Source organism: Schistocerca americana, chromosome X (genome assembly GCF_021461395.2).
Source record: "Schistocerca americana isolate TAMUIC-IGC-003095 chromosome X, iqSchAmer2.1, whole genome shotgun sequence".
Classification (NCBI taxonomy): domain Eukaryota; kingdom Metazoa; phylum Arthropoda; class Insecta; order Orthoptera; family Acrididae; genus Schistocerca; species Schistocerca americana.
Window position 1 is genome coordinate 636,809,655 of NC_060130.1, and position 17,463 is coordinate 636,827,117.

The 17,463-nt window shown below is 38.3% G+C and overlaps 1 protein-coding gene across 1 annotated transcript in view; it reads right to left on the minus strand.

The window, feature by feature from the left end:
• Positions 1 to 3,316: 3,316 nt before the first annotated feature.
• The window catches only part of LOC124555750 (transmembrane emp24 domain-containing protein 1), a 48,587-nt gene continuing 34,440 nt past the window's right edge, over positions 3,317 to 17,463 (minus strand). Inside the window, exons 5-6 of the mRNA XM_047129773.1 lie at positions 14,019 to 14,134; positions 3,317 to 5,990 (exon numbers count right to left, since the gene is read on the minus strand). Of these exons, the coding sequence (XP_046985729.1) occupies positions 14,060 to 14,134 (75 nt within the window). The 3' untranslated portion in view covers positions 3,317 to 5,990; positions 14,019 to 14,059. The remainder of the gene's footprint in view (positions 5,991 to 14,018; positions 14,135 to 17,463) is intronic.

The following is a 17,463-nucleotide window of genomic DNA, read 5'->3' on the forward strand; positions in this document are numbered from 1 at the left end:
CTACTACCACACAATTACTTCACTATTCATGAAGACTTTTTATTTCTGAAAAGATTATCTGTCCACCAAAATGTAGACTTACTTTTAGAGCCAATGCTTCAAGTTTTCTCTGCTGCAAGTACAACAGATATGAAGTAACAACAAATGAAAGAACTGAAATGAAAGAAATTAAACTGTCAATGAAAACGGTGAGAAATGGAAATACAGTTTAAGGAGTAACTTCAAACATAACCATCATGGTGATGCAAAACCAGAACTACGAGTCCTCAATAAAATTTATTAGAAAATCACCTATAAAACAGAAAAAAATTCATTGAATGTTAATGTAAATGTACTTTTACATTTAGCTCAATGGAGATAATATGGACAAAATAATTTAACTATAAAAACTGTCATGCATGATGTGCAAAGGCTGCACATTTTCCGGGACAATATTCTGGAACACAGAGAAATACTGCAATTCAAGAAGGGTTACCCACAACAGCTCTATGAATGGAAGAATGTAGGCAGGTTACAGTTTAACATTCTATCAACACTGACATCATCAGAAACTGACTACTAGCTCGACTGCACAAGGATAATGAAGGAAATCAGTCATGTAGTTCATGAAAAAGCACTTTAGTGTTCAATTGCAGTAATTTAGGCAAACAACAGAAAATATACACCAGGATGATCAGGAATCTGAATCCTGCTGCTTTTAAATATGAGTACATGAGTCCAACTGGTTTGTTATTACCCAACATCACAACAGAATGTGGACTGTTCACAACTACTACACACATCTATATCTAGAACACTGCAAATGGTACTGTTTAAGTGGAACTTCAACACAAAATTTATGTGCCACATGTCTGTAAGCTGGCAGGAAGAACCAGCTTTCATTTCCTGTCATGATGTGAGATTTCATTTCCTGTCATGATGTGAGACTACGCTTTTGTCAAAAACTTGCTGATAAAACGGATGTGATAAATTCAGGTGGATGTAATGAGTTCAAGGGGAGGTGATGAATTCAGGGGCATGGAATGATTATGTAAACATGCATTTGCATTTCTCGTCCACTATCTCTCTTCCAATCTGTGGATTCCTTATTTCCAAAGTTAATGTTGCACATAATATTTCCAAAACAGATCAGAATACATTTTAAGCTGAGACAGTTAAGTGTAAGAAAACTGGACCTAACTATGAAGTGAAATGATTTGTGATGCCTGCAGGACTGTTAGTTCATAAATTTACTCAACAAGACACTAAATTATCCACAGGAGACGAGAAAATGTGCCTAGCACAGTCTTTTGAACAATAGGTGGGAAAGCTAACATCAAAAGGAACAGATCTCTTAAACTTCTGAGCCCTGGTAATAAACCAACAATGGTAATAAACCAACAAAGTGAACAAATACATCTAAGTTACCATTAAGTCAAGAGGGAGCATCCTTCACTAATAATCAAAACATCCCCAAGCTTTGAACTTAGCCAATGCTTCAGTTTTGAATAAAAATCAGCTGTAAGAGACCAAAGACTTTCAGCATAAGTAGTCACCCTCATTCTGCCAATGGCCTTGTCAAATTCAGCATGTAAAGTGAGATAATAATCTAATAGCCATGTGGGATTGGAATGTGATTGCAGGAGAAGTAGTAGAAGAAAAGAGTTACAGGAGAACATGGACTTGGTAGTAGCAAGGAGAGGGGAGAAAGATCAGTTGAGGTCTGCAATAAATTACAGTTAGTAATAGTGAATAACCTGTTCAACAATCACAAGAGGAAGAGGTTTACTTGGAAGAGGCCTGGAGACATTGGAAGATTCCAGATGGATTACATCATGGTCAGAGAAAGATTCCGAAATCAGATATTGGATTGTAAGGCATATCCAAGAGCAGATATAAATTCACAACACAATTTAGTAAAGATGAAGAGTAAATTGAAGTTTAAGAGAATCATCTGGAAGAATCAGAGTGGAAGAAATTGGGATACTAACTTACAGAGGAATAATGAAATGAGTCTGAAGTTCACTAAACACATGGATAATGCAATACCGAAAACCACAGTAGGCAGTTCAGTTGAAGAGGAGTGGACAACTCCGAGTGATCACAAAGGTTGGACAAACATAGATACCCAGAAGGTAACTGTGAAGAAATCTTGAGTAACAGGAGAAATACTTCAACTGATCAATGAAAGAGGTAAATATAAAAATATTTGGGGAAAGACAGGAACACAGAAATACAAATCAATTAGGAATTAAATAAATAGGGAGTGCACAGAAGCCAAGGTGAAACGGCTGCAGCAAAAGTGTGAAGAAATCGAAAAAGAAATGGTCATTGGAAGAACTGATGCAGCATATAGAGAAGTCAAAACAGCCTTTGGTGAAATAAAAAGCAAGGGTGGCAATATTAAGAGTACAATGGGAGCACCACTGTTAAGTGCAGAGGAGAGTCAATAGATTGAAAGAATACACTAAAGGCCTATATGGCAGTGGCATTGTCTGATGATATCATAGAATATATGGAAGGAATAGGGGATTCAGTATTAGAGCCCGAATTTAAAAGAGCTGTGGAAGACTTAAGATCAAATACAGCAGAACAGATAGCCAATATTACATTGCAATTTCCAAAATCACTGGGGAAGCAGCAACCAAACAACTATTCAAGTTAGTGTGAAGAGTTTATGAGACAGATGATATACCATCAGACAATTTCATCCACACAATTCCATTGATAGCAAGAGCAGGTGTGAGTGCGAATTATCGCTGTCAGCTCATGAATCCCAAGTTGCTGACAAGAATAATATGCAGAAGAATGGATAAGAGAAAATCGAGGATCTGTTAGACAATGATCAGTTTGGCTTTAGGAAAGGTAAAGACACAAGAGAAGCAGTCCTTCCATTGCAATTGATAACGAAAGCAAGACAGAAGAAAAATCAAGACAGGATCATAGGATCTGTTGAAATGGAAAAGTGTTTCACAATGTAAAATGGTGCAAGACGTTCAAAATTCTGAAAAAATACGGGTAAGGTATAGGGAACACTGGGTAATATACACTCTGTACAAGAACCAAGATAAGACAATAAGATTACAAAACTAAGAACAAAGTGCTCAGATTAAAGGTATGCAGTCTTTCATCCCTACTGTTTAGTCTATGTACAGAAAAAGCAGTGCTGGAAATAAAAAGAAAGTTTCAACAGTAAGATTAAAATTCAGGGTTAAAGGATATGGATGATAAGATTCACTGACTGATATCAGTGATAAAATTTACTGACATCATTGCTATCCTCAGTGAAGGTGAAGAAGATTTACAGAATCGTACACAATAAGGATTATGAGTAAATTGAAGAAAGTAACGAGATGTAGCAGAGAAATAAAAACAGTGAGAAGCTTAACATCAAAACTGGTATCGCCAAGTAGACAAAGCTATATTGGAAGCGAAATAATCCATGATGGGCAAAGCAAAGTAGACATTGAAAACAAACTAACACATGCAAAGAGGAGGTTGATGGCTAAAAAATATCTGTTAGCATCAACATACACATTTATTTGAGGAAGAAATTTCTGAGAATGTACGTTTGGAGCAGGTAATGAATCATGGACTGTGAAAAACTGGAACACAAATGAATTGAAGCATATTGGGTATGGAGCTACAGAAGAATGTTGAAAATTAGGTGGCCTTATAGATAAGGAATAAGAATGTTCTCCATAGAAATGACAAAGAAAGGAATATATGGAAAATACTGAAAAGAAGACAAAACAGGATGATAGGACTTGTGTTAAAGACATCAGGGATTAACTTCCATTGTACTAGTGGGAGCTGTAGATGGTAAAAACTGTAGGGGAAGACAGGAACTGGAATAAATCCAATGAATTATTGAGGACATTGGATACAAGAGCTACTCCGAGATTAGGAGGTTGGCAAGGAGAGGAATTTGTGGCAGGCCATAACGAACTAGTCAAAAGACAGATAACTTAAACACATACATTTCCCCTACAATGAAAAATGACACAAAGAGCAATATTTTGGAGAAGTTAAGTGCAAGATCCTCAAGAAAATAATGCTGCAAGAGCTAAAATATGCATTTTCAGGAAGATTAACATCCAGGCAGTCAACCAAATATAAAATTTTCAAGAATATCATTAGCAACATATTTTTTTCTTGGAGAAGCCACAGCCTCAGTAAGATTATCTGTACCATGTGGCATATCAGCTGGAAATAATTTTTTGGGGGGAAATCATTCACAGAAGTTCTTCCAAAACAAATTTTAATAACCACTTACACCCAGCAGTGTACTGTAACCAGCAAGTAAATGAGGCCTTTACCAAAACAGCACCAAAAATAACCATGTTGAGGCAACACAAAACTGCAAAGAAGCAGATGTTTATAAAAACAAGCACCATTCTGCACATCACTGCAGTTATAACAGAAACTGGAGGGTGATATTAACTAGAACTCACCCCAATGAGAACAAACATTACAATCTACCACCTAAATAAGTGGAAAAATTGTATGCATCTTTGTTGCTTAAATACTGAGCATCACACTCTGGAATTCTAAAACTAGAACCACTAAAATACAAGAACAACTATATTTTCTATATAGATACAGATCTTGCCCTCTGGGATACCTATATATGCATCACTCAGCATTCTAGGATTTCTAGTCATGTTTAGTGCAATATGTTGTGTAGATAACTTAACTCTATGTCTTTGTTAATCCTTCAATGCCACAAATGAGCTTGTTTAACAGATTTACAGAGGGAATCCGTAACTATTATAGACATTGTCAATATGCTGCGCATTCTGCCACAAAACAAATACTATCATCTTGGCACTATTTGCTATAACAAGGTGACACTGAATATGGAAGACATACATAATATACTGCACTCTGGATAATCATTGGCAGCCAATAATACTCAGTCATATCTGCAGAATGCAACACTCATCATCCACTATCCTGCACTGAAGTTGTATTTGTGCATCTAGATGACAGTCTGCACACACGCACACAAACAAACAAAAACAATAAAAGGTTAATCAATACAGAAGACATTTTGATGCCAACATCTCATTACATAATATCCACTTCAGTTAACTTCAGATTAGAGTTCAGGAAAATCTTCCCAGAGATGAGTATTCATGTATCCTGAAATCACCTTCTCTATGAAGCTTCTGATACAGTTTAAAAGTAACACCCTGTGAACTCTGAGTGAAAATAAAGAAAAATGTGAAATAAAATGAGTGCATCAATACGTAACTACTTTTAATCAGACAGTAAACCTATTGTTTGTTCATCAGATTTTTTGATATGGCGTCCTGTTAAGAGAAAGCTGTTAAAACAACTTACACAAAGTGACACTACACTACAACACTACACAGTGACAAAACATGCTGCAGTTCAATCTATTCACTTACGAGACTTCCTGGCAGATTCATACTGTGTGTCAGATTGTAAGTTGAACACAGAGTCTCAGCTTTCAGAGGCAATGAGGTACCTAGGTACATGACCTATCTCCAATCTACCAGTACTTCTTAGCTGCTTCAAATGAAAACACTATCTTTACAAACATATAGTGGAAATAGCAGTGGTTTCCAAACAACATACTGGAGTATTACAAACACAATTAATTAAAGTTCAGATACGAATTTTACAATGCATTTAGTCTTACATACACATTAAATCTGCTGATACTTGAAGACAAAAAAATGACAAACAACCAATCTAAAATGTTGTATTTTATGAATGCATTTCTTATTAATAACACTGAACAACTGGTTGTATCTTTGAAGGTGGACATTTGTCCCACCTACTTGTGGCATTGACACACTGGGAATTAAGGGCCTTCACTATGTCTCTTAATAGTACTCCAACTCTTTCTTTCAACCAAATTCAGTTCAACTGATAACTCAAATATAATTGGAGGTGCTATAGATGATCTGCAGTCTTCACATTAAGATCCTGAAGTCCACATCAAACTGCTACACAGACTGCATGTTCCATATACTAAAAACCTGCAATAAAAGAAGGGTGATTTTTTTGTAATAAATGAAAAATGGTGAAACTAACTTAACATTAATTGTGACACAATTTTGAAAACTACACTGCTTTTTAAAAGCAGTGCCTTAAAAACAGATTAAGACAGTGCGCTGAACAAGGATTTGGACAATGGCCATTGCTTACCAACTGAGCCATCTAAAGATACTTCACAACTGGCTCAAATATTTGAGTTTACTTACTTGTTCAAATCCGAAAAAAATTAGCTATCTGAAAATGAGACTGTCATATTGTTTCACTGTTAATGATTTATAACACACAACAAGTGACCCAGCACAATGTAAAGATCCCGAACACTTTAAAACAGAAAGTAAATTTAATTTTTCAAAATACAGTTGGAAGGGAATAGCATAATGTTGCCTTAATTCAATTGTGTGGGAGGGGGAGGGGGAGGCAGCGGGGGAGGGGCGAGGGGGAGGGATTCAACAACAGACCACACATCTGTCCAAATTAGGTCACAAACAAATTACCAAAAGCAATTTAAAATTCTCTCAGCTGCATATGGTTTTTCACACTTAAACATGACTGATTACTGTTTATACAACACTCTACCAAATTTTGTTAGTTGCTAGTACATAGATCATTGAGTAACTAATATATGAAACATATTAACTGTATGTAGATGAATTTTGTATCAATTTTCATATAGTGGCAGTTCCATTTGAAACAATGGAGGAGGAAATCTGCATTAGATTATTTATGATAAAGCTGACTGTAGATACTCCATAAAGTTCATGGTACTTATTTAGGCACAGCTTGGGTGGTGGTGAATCCTTTTGCACTTACAGCACATTTTTGATAGAGTAAAAGCAACTCTGTAAAGTGTGTCACATTCAGTCAAATATTAGCACATACACTGATGAGCGAAAATATTATGAGCGCCTGCCTCAAAGTGTGTTGTTCCACCTTCAGAACGCAATACAGCAGCGATTCTGCATGGCAGTGGGTTTTCCCATTTTCAGTCCATAGCTATGCTACAATGATTCCTTCAGTTATGTCAGCTCCACTACTATAGTTTCCTGATGGTTGGTTGGTTGGTTGGTTTGTGGGATTGAAGGGACCAGACTGCTACGGTCATCGGTCCTTTTTTTCCAAAACTTCAAACACCCACACAGAATAAAAATGAACAATGGAGATGACAACAGACGACACAGGACAAGAAAGACGCAGACAGAGACCAGACAAAAGGAATTAAAAGCACACAGAGTGTGAAAGTGGCTGGCCGACCATAGAGACAAAAAAGGAAAAGCCAACCACCTAGAAACACGCTAAAAAAATAACCCAGTCTAAAATCGTAGGCCAAAGGCCAGACTCAAAACAAAAAAATGACAATCACTCATATTAAGTGATAAAAGCTCCCTGCCCAAATAAAACGCAAAGCTAAGCCTGCCATGGCAGTGACATCTGTTAAAAGGGCAGGGAACGCATCAGGCAGTCCAAACATCTGCCTGTGCACAGCTAAAAGGGGACAGGCCAACAAAATGTGAACCACTGTCAAAGCGGATCCGCAGCGACATAGAGATGGATCCTCACAGGGCAATAAGTGGCTGTGCATCATCCGGGTGTGCCCAATGCGCAGCCGGCACAGCACAACAGACTTCTTGCGAGAGACCCACAAGGAGGAGCGCCACGCACCGGTAGCCTCCTTGATGGCCCGAAGTTTGTTTGGCAAAGGCAGGGTGCGCCATTCTTCACCCCAGGTGCAAAGTACATTCTGCCGCAAAACTGCCCTGAGGTCACTCTCTGAAAGCCCAATCGATGAGGCTGGTGCACCGACAGCCTGTTTGGCCAGCATGTCAACACGTTCATTGCCCGGGATGCAGACATTAGCAGGGGTCCACACAAAGACCACAGAGCGGCCGCAACGGGCAACAGTACGGAGGGACTCCTGGATAGCCATCACCAAACGAGAGCAAGGGAAACACTGGTCGATAGCTCGTAAACCACTCAGGGAGTTGCTACAGAAAACGAAGGACTCACCTGAGTAGGAGCTAATATACTCTAGGGCACGAGAGATGGCGACCAGCTCAGCAGTGAAAACGCTGCAGCCAGCCGGCAATAAGTGTTGTTCACAATGGTCCCCTAGGGTGAGAGCATAGCAGACACGACCAGCAACCACCAAACCGTCAGTGTAGACAACACCAGAGCCCCGATACGTGGCAAGGATGGAAAGAAAGCGGCGGCGGAAGGCCTAAGGAGGGACTGTGTCCTTCAGGCCCTGTGCCAATCGAGCTGAAGGCATGGGCAGGGCACACACCACGGGGGTGTACGCAGAGGGGCCCGGAAAAGAGGTGGAAGAGGGAAAACCCCAAGCCCGGAGACAAGCTCTCTGACGCGAACTGCGATTCCTGATGGTGTCATGTCCACAATGCCACCAGCTGGCATTCAAATTGCTGTGAGCAGTATTCATAAGTGTTTGCTCTTCATTTAATGCTGGATGCTTAGTAAACAATTATCTGAAAAGATATTAATATCACACATACAAAGAGAGCAATTCCTCATAAAAGATCATAACCTTTATAGATTCATATTATGTGACCCAAAATACAGAAAGACACTAGTCAGGTAAGTTACAAGCCAACACACTGAACCATCATTGTGTTCTCACAGTAATCTACACTGAAAAGCAACACATACTTAAATTTTTTGTCCAGTATGTTGAGCATGATGTTTCAGGAAGCCCAACTGTATTGTGCATATACTAATGTATATGTACCACAGCTTCCACTAATGCCATTGCCACACCAGGAATCAAAACTATTACACCCAACCTGTCTTTGAAGACACAAATGTAAATAGTAACAACTTAAGCTGAAAGATCATCGTTATAAAAACAGAGGTGAATAGTGTGGTCTTTTCAAAGTAGCTGCATTTATGTTTATGTATGTAATTCCAATACATATGAATGTGAGCAGATTATCACTAGCCCTAGCTGACTGTTTGTATACTTTATAGAAGTACCATGTTTCTACACATTTGTCAATAGCTTCACTCACTGCATATCCCTGGGGCTCTCCTTCATGATGGGTTTATGTAACAAAAATGTGAGTAAGCTGACGAGTATTGCCAAATGATGGCATAATATCTCTGTATGCCTGTGCCGGATACACTCTACACACTTTAAGTACCACCTGCGGTAGACTCATACTATATAACCATGTCACTGTGTCACATTGTTGCCTTGGCACCTTTTAGCATACACATTATCAACTTGCCTCATGTTGTTTAACAAATTTTGAAGATCCCTTAACTTACTGACAGGAGTGTATTTGTGGTGCTACACACATAATCCACATCACAAGGCACTAAGTTTGCAACCCTCTGAACTAATGTATGAAATCTCAAGATTTCACACAACATTCCAGCAGAATTACAGAACTGCTTATTTCTCAAATTTCAAGCTGGCATTACTGCTCAGCAAACCAGACTAGCATCCGTGGGTAGGATATGGCACACAGAATAACCTGACTCAAGATTAATATTTTTAGTTTAGGGGTATATTACTCAACTATCTTGTTAATAACAGCACTCTGCTAGAAGAAATTCAAATGGCTCTGAGTACTATGGGACTTAACATCTGAGGTCATCAGTCCCTTAGAACTACTTAAACCTAACTAACCTAATGACCTCACACACATCAATGCCCGAGGCAGGATTCGAACCTGCGACCGTAGCGGTCGCATGATTCCAGACTGAAGCACCCAGAACCGCTCGGCATTCTGCTAGAAGCTTTAAATATTTATACATTGAAGTCAATCCACATGCATTTATCTGCATGGATATGCACATACCAAAACAGACTTCATCGACTGAAAGTTATCGTAAAATTTAAAGAATCATCAAACAACATATCCAAGTAGCCTAGACAGGTGAGTGGTAAATGCTGATGGTAGGTAATATGTTGAAAACCACATGAGGTTACGCATCACACTAGCCAGCAGGGCACCATTCAGGCTGATAGGTGATGTAGTCTCTTCAAGGGGATGTTTGTGAAACCAAGAATGAGGTTCCTGAAATGTCTGCCATTCCCTCTCACAGATAAACAAATACACATTTACTGTCAAATGTTGTGCATCAGTGACACTGCCTAGAGGTACCTCCAGGTCACCTGCATCTCCATGAATTAAATGCTCCAACCCTTCACTCCCCAACTCAGTTAGATGAAAACTCAAGGGGCACAAATGAGCCTCCCCCTCCCAAAGTCACCACACCTCAATCCAACTGGGCACACATGAGTTACCATTGAGTGAGTGTACTTAACTTTCAACAATCTCCAAGAACTGAGAACGGCAGCAGTCACAGATCAAGATTGCTCCCTGGCACTTTCCAGTATCTCATGGAGTGCATGATATGATGTATCCAGGGTGTATATGTGGACAAGGACACACAAACAGGGAAAGTTAATAGTTTAAATTAATATACATTGTGTTGCTACAAGAAAAACAAAGCTTTCACATATAATATTGGTCACTAAGGTTAATAAGCTGCAAGAGAAGCTAAGCTTTCACATATAACATTGATCTTTTTTGCGCATGTTACACTTTGAGACATATCTCACAAATGTGCCAGTAAAGTTTTTAAAAATAATGACATAAATGTCTGGTCCTCAGGGTTCGAAATTCTTCTAAATGGCTCATCATCAAAGAATTTATTTTTAAATGAGAGTCGAACGTTCTGTGATTTATGAAATACATGGTACATTCTCGCACATAGTTCAACTTACGTAAAAGGATATTTACTTTGAAAGTAACGTTTTTCAAATCACCATTCACAATATTTTCCTGCAACCTGTTAGAAATAGGTTCGTTTTAGCAGTTGCCAGAGAGCGCATATAACAGGCGACACCGCGTTTGCGCAGCTACCATGATGCAGGAAGCCCGTATGTACATATGTGTAAAACATGAAAAGATCATACATTATGTCATAAAAGAAACAAGACATCAGAGGATACTCAAAGGGCATCAGAATTTCGTGAACCATACTAAAATGTGCACATTTAAAGTGCATACTTAAAGTGCACATGTGTATGCCCAGATTCCCAATAACATAGACCTCGACCTGATATTAAGCTTTTCAGTGTGGTTTTCAGGATGTAAATTGTCTTGGAGCACCAGTACTGTATTACCTCATATTTGGTACTTTATTACGGCATAATGCCATACGTGCTAGAAAATGAAAATGTGCACTTGGAATGCAACGAACAGTTGAAACTAGGCAGTACTGTGGAATTAAATATTTTGTTTCAAATACATTTACTGCCTCTGCAGAAAAGGTTAATAAAAGTCAAATTTCTTTAACAAACAGACAAAAATAACTTCATTGTTCTGCAAGGTGATTAATGATTGACTGTCAGAAAGGTGGAAATAAAATAAAATCTAAAATTAATAGCATATTTTAGCCTTCCATAATTATGTGAATGTATTTTAATTCACTTGGTAGCTCCCGGCCACAGATATTCATTTTGTTTTCATTTGATGTGAGAGTAAACGAAGGGGAAGACTGCTCTGCACATCAGCCCCGGATATACGATATTTGCGAACCAGGTCAATACTAAAAAACTAGAACTTTCAAAAATATGTTCATCTTGTAGCGCACATCTTTCTGAAAAGTCAGAAACATAAAACATATGTGTTCGAGGAAATGTAGGATATGTTATTTGGTCTTAAGTGTGCCAAAGTGCAGTGCCACACCTCTTCATACAGCATTCTTCTATCGCACATCACTGTATTTCGCTCTGTGGAATTGAAACGCGATTATTTTATAATTGATGCCATCAAACTATATTCAGCACAGTGGAAATTGAAAAGTCCTGTGGTGCCTCTCCTGCTCCCAGTCGGCCGGTTTGAGAGCCTGCCCCTCTTTTTAAAAAAATTTCACAATTAATAGCGGATGGGATTATTTGTAACTGGGAGAACAAGAACTCTTCAGAAAATTTGCATTATTTATGGCCTATTAGTTAATAACTTGCTGTTTTGTGAGACATAAAATGAAATGTAGGATACCTAAAATAAATAAAGACAAGAGACAAACAAGAGAGTACACATTTCTTCAATCCTTAGCTCCTAGCATTTTTTCCTCTCTAATCTTGCTACAGCTTTACATGGCATGCTTTCCTTTCTGCGAAAGAATCTATTACCTCATCAAAGTTCATCAAATGTTTTGCTACATGAAAAACTGAAATGTTGTTATCTAATACTGAAAAAGCAGTTAATACACACGATACCCAAGACTGGAGTGGTTTCTCGATCTGATTACATCTATTTTGTCACTGTCTGCTAGATAAAACAAAATAGGCCTTTCTAATATTGCAGCAATTTTGTAACACATACCAAATAAACGAGACTGCACAAATGGTCATTTTTATGACTCGACAGAATATAATTCACGAAGTACGAGCAAATACCTATTAGGCCTACAGCAAGCGAAAAGCTTTATGTTAGGAAATAGTTTCACATTTCACTCATACGCACCAATTTGTCAAGCATGAGATCGAAAAGTAGTATTATGAAATTTTTATATAAATTTGGAATTGTCTTATTCTTCCATAATTTGTGTGATGTCCCCATTTCTTTTCCTTCCTCGTTCTAACAAACAATCTTTTCATCACCAATTCCTGCCATTGTCAAAATTTGTTTGCCGATTAACTTCACTAATCCTGCCAGGTTTAGTTATCCCGCAATCATTCTCTGGTTAGGCGTTGTTACATGTTCTTACAACACATTTCCTATGTTGAATAGAATTTAAGTGGCTGCTAGCTGGGGACAGTAGAACTGGTCCTTACTAGTGTAGTGATCTGGCCAAAAATTTTCTGTCAAAATTTCATTTTCTTAGATACACTGAGAAGATAATAAGTAATCTTTCTTACTTGTTATCCCTGTTAGTTGTTTATTTCCATTCTGGTACTCTGAATCTATGGATTTTGCTAGTAATTATAACGTTGATCATTCACAAACCCAATCAACCACATAATCAGACAGCGATTGGCATTCATCGTTCAGATTTACTCTGCTCAGCTTGTATAGCCCCATCCCCTTTTGTCTGCAGAAAGTTTGTTTCTAGAGACGACGAGGATTCTCCTGACAGAGACATCACGTACACTATGCACGCATTCAAAAACTAAGTTATGATTCATTCAGAAATCAAATTAAAATGTGTTCAAAAATGTTCAAAAACCAACAGTGATGCATTTCAAAATCATATGAACAATCGATAGACCAACATGCGCTGGATGCTAGGCGCTTTGTGAAACAAGTTTTTTTTCTCCTCAAGAATATGAATTTGGAGTCCCCTTTTCCCGGTAGCATCTAGCTGCTTGTTGCGATTGCTTGTACAGCCAACAGCCACATTTCTGTATCCAACTGCCTATGCGCATGAGCCCACTCGTAACTGCTAAAACGAATCTAATGTAAACAGTTGTGACTTCATGCTCATCAGAGGCAATTTGTTGTTATGAAGCATTGCGTAGTCTTCCTAAGCCTTTGACACATTTTGCTGTTGGCAGATGCTTGTATGAGCACTGTGTGTTATCATTGTATATGGCCATTTCCTTTCCAATTTAAGTTATTTTCATTTTTTTCTCTCGTTTATGTTTTACAGGATTTCTGCAGTAGTGGGATACAGTAATATCCTTTGTTAGAGTATCGGTTCTTACCAGTCAAAATTATAAAAATGTAACTGAAAACTGAAACAATGGCAAATTCCCAGAATTCTAAAAAAATTCCCATAATTCTAAAAAAATTCCCAGGTTTTTCCCGGTTTTCTCCCGCATGGAAAAATTCCCGGGTTTTTCCCGGATCTCCAGGTTGTCCTGGGTTGTACACCCTGTGTATCGGTACTATAAACAGGGCAAAAATGGGGTGTAGTAAAACTACTCATGAGCTAGCTTAGTTGCTCATGAGTGAATCCAGAAAATTTTACTGTGGGAGTGAAGGAGTGTCTGTAATCCACTAACATACAGTTATTTCAAGAGAAGCAGTATTACTCACCAAAAGAAATGTTGGAGCAGCACACATGGAAAGCATGGAATTCAAGAAGAATAAACCTTTTTCCATATTTGATGTAGGCAGGATTTGTCATCAAAGAGGCTCTTCACCATAACAACCTGAAAAAATAATAACAAAATATAACACAATTACATTAAATTTTTACAAAACTGGAAGACACAATATTTGTACCTAACAAAGTAGTAACCATTTCACCCTACACAGTACACTTCAATTACAGTTGTATGATGCAATAACAGATCAAATTTATGGATAACACAGTCAAAAAAGCTGTTTAGCCATCTACAAGGCTAAAGCTTCATGCCATTTCAATAACAGGATTGTCAGAGCTGGATAGTGGCCATGGCTCAAAATTTAAGAGAAGTTGCTAAGGAAGTACAGAAAACAGCTTAAAGCACGGCAGCTGAAATAGAACTTTTAGCTCTACTTCTGAATAATCTAACCTAACCTATTTGACTTCAGCAGCTTAACTATTGTGCCACTTCACTCAGCCTCCATAGAAAGTTGTTTATAGCAAAATCTGCCATATTTTTAAAGATTACATGGGTAAGAAATGCACAGAAACAGCACCAATATGTGTTTTAAGTAGCTAACACACACGATTGTTGCTAATCAATAGTCTTGAGCTCCTGTTTTTCTGCATGTACTCTCATATTTGAAACATGTAGAGATCTTAAGTACCCTCTTAATCGTGACTGTTTGCTAATGACACTGTTATGTACAGGAAAGCGTCCTAGATGAATAACTGTAGGAGGATACAGGATGACTTGGTCAACCTGTATTTAGTCACAGATTTCTAGGAAAGTGTCGCTGCTATAAAGGACATACAGAATGCTTTGTGTGACCTATCCTTGAGTACTGCTAGAATGTTTGCAGACCTCACCATAGGAAACAGGTATATGCCACACATTCATTAAGCCTAATTTAAAATTTGCCTGTCTTTCATGATGTAAAATGCATCTCAGGTCTTATCTTATGTAAGCCTTGATTTGTTGTTGACTTCAGTTAGACACTGCGAAATGTCTCAAGGACTATGCACATAACAACGAACTGCTTTCAACATGTATTTCTGGTGGGCTGTGTTTTGATGAGCATGAAATCACAACTATTTACATTTCTAAAGGGCTTCGCAGACAAGCAATGGATCCCAGCAATATGTCTCATGAGTGACCGATATCTTTGTAGCTTGCTGGTGTGTAGGCAGATTGCAGTAGTTGGTCGCTGATCACTGTTGATTTGTGCTTGCAGTATGACTGCCTGGCTGGTTAGCAGCAGTGTGTGGCAACATGGCTGTGACTCAATTTCTCTATTTATCAAGTGGGGTCGTGCAGTTTTATTTATGTTCGAATTTCTTGTTAACCATGGACCACAGACTACTCCGAGAAATGATGTGGAAGCGGAAGATTCCATTTGTATTAAGAAGTAACACAAAATACGCCCACCAATTTTGCAATGATGAGCATTTTGAAGCTTGCACTACAGAAGTAAAAGTGATGGGAAGTTCATAGCAGTAGTCACGATATACAGTGGGTACAATCTTATGATTTTTGTGTTATTTATGAAATAATTATACGCATTAGTAAAGTTCTTAACTTCTAAGCAGAATGACATACGTACCTACTGTAATGTTTAGAGGACATTTTAATTTTAAATGTTCAGCGCGAATCTATTATACAGTTATACTCAAGTCCTTGTCATTTCGTATAATCTAATATTCTTCCATACAATGTATGATAAGAGGTGGTGTAATCAGTAGCGCTGCTATTCACAGCATCTCTATAGAAACATCAAGTAAATTGTGTAGGTCTAAAGATTGCAGTTAAACAATAAGACTAATGAATAAAAATAAAGATAATAAAAACAATAATAAATGTGAAACGAAATGTATTGATTTACACAACCCAACTGGCGGCAGAGGAAAATGTAATATATTCCGTAAAGTAACATAAAGTTCCCAAGAAAAGCATTTCAAAACAAGTTTAATAACTTATAATTCTGGTCTATTTTAAACGTTTTGCAAGTACTCTTAGAGATATGGAAATCAACTGGAACTGCTGCAAAACATAGCAGTTTCCATTGGGTGAAGTGTTTCACATCCAGGCGTCTGGCTTGTCCCTCTTCCCTCTTCTCATGGCGTAGGCAAGGAGGAAACAACATGGGATCATATCTCTCTGTATTATAATTATCTTTTCCATCTGAAGAGATTGCTGGGGCCTAGCAGCCACCAGTGGATGAAAGTTTAATTGGCTTCATGTGCAAATCTTCCACTATGGTATGATCCCTACATGGTCAGGGGGCTACCACTGTGCACTGTGGAGGTACTTGACACTCGTCCCCCCCCCCCCCCCGCTAGGTTTTGTGCATAGCGCCTTTGCAAGAATAGTGAGATGTAAAGAGAGAAAGGCACAACAGGTGGAACATACTCCGCACTGAGTAACCTTCCGCACTTTTGCAAATTGGGAAAAGGAGTAGTAAGTCAAACCCAAAAAGGGGATCACATAGCTACACACAAAAAGTTGTGGAATGCTGGAAGGGGAAGAAAACAAGTGTCCAAAATCACTAACCAAATCCAAGCACAATCAGTACCAACTGACTATCCAATGCAAAGGTTTGGGGGGGGGGGGGGGGGGGGAGAATAGCAGAAAGATAGACTTGCAGCACAGAATGGAAGTAGTGCTCCAGGGGCTGGTGCCCTGAGGTTGACAAGCATTTATTCACAAAAGAGATGTGAGGCCCCTGAGGGGGTACAGCAACAACATAACTATGTTCTAGGAGGTGCAATACCCTATTAAAAAGAAAATGATTGATTTGTTTTGTTTGTTGAACTAAGAAAAGTCAAGGACTTAGAAAATTTTAACATTTGATTTATTTGAAACTTTCTGGCACATTAAAAGTAACGCCTACACGGTTTTGATTACAGTACACATTCTGCTCCACAGTGAAACATTCATTTCTTTATTTATCTACATACATACTCTGCAAGCCGTATGGTGTATGGTGGAGTACACTAGTCAGTTCCTTTCCTATTCCACTCGCAAATGGAGCAGTGCAAAAATGACTGTGTGTCTCCATACGAGCCAGAACTTATCTTCACAGTTTTACTTATTCAAAATGAATGTTGGCAGCTATAGAATCATTCTGGAGTGAGCTGCAAATTCCTGTTCAGTAGGTACGTATGTCATTCTGCTTAGAAGTTAAGAACTTTACTAATGCGTATAATTATTTCATAAATAACACAAAAATCGTAAGATTGTACCCACTGTATATCGTGACTACTGCTACGAACTTCCCATCACTTTTACTTCTGTAGTGCAAGCTTCAAAATGCTCATCATTGCAAAATTGGAGGGCGTATTTTGTGTTACTTCTTAATACAAATGGAATCTTCCGCTTCCACATCATTTCTCGGAGTAGTCTGTGGTCCATGG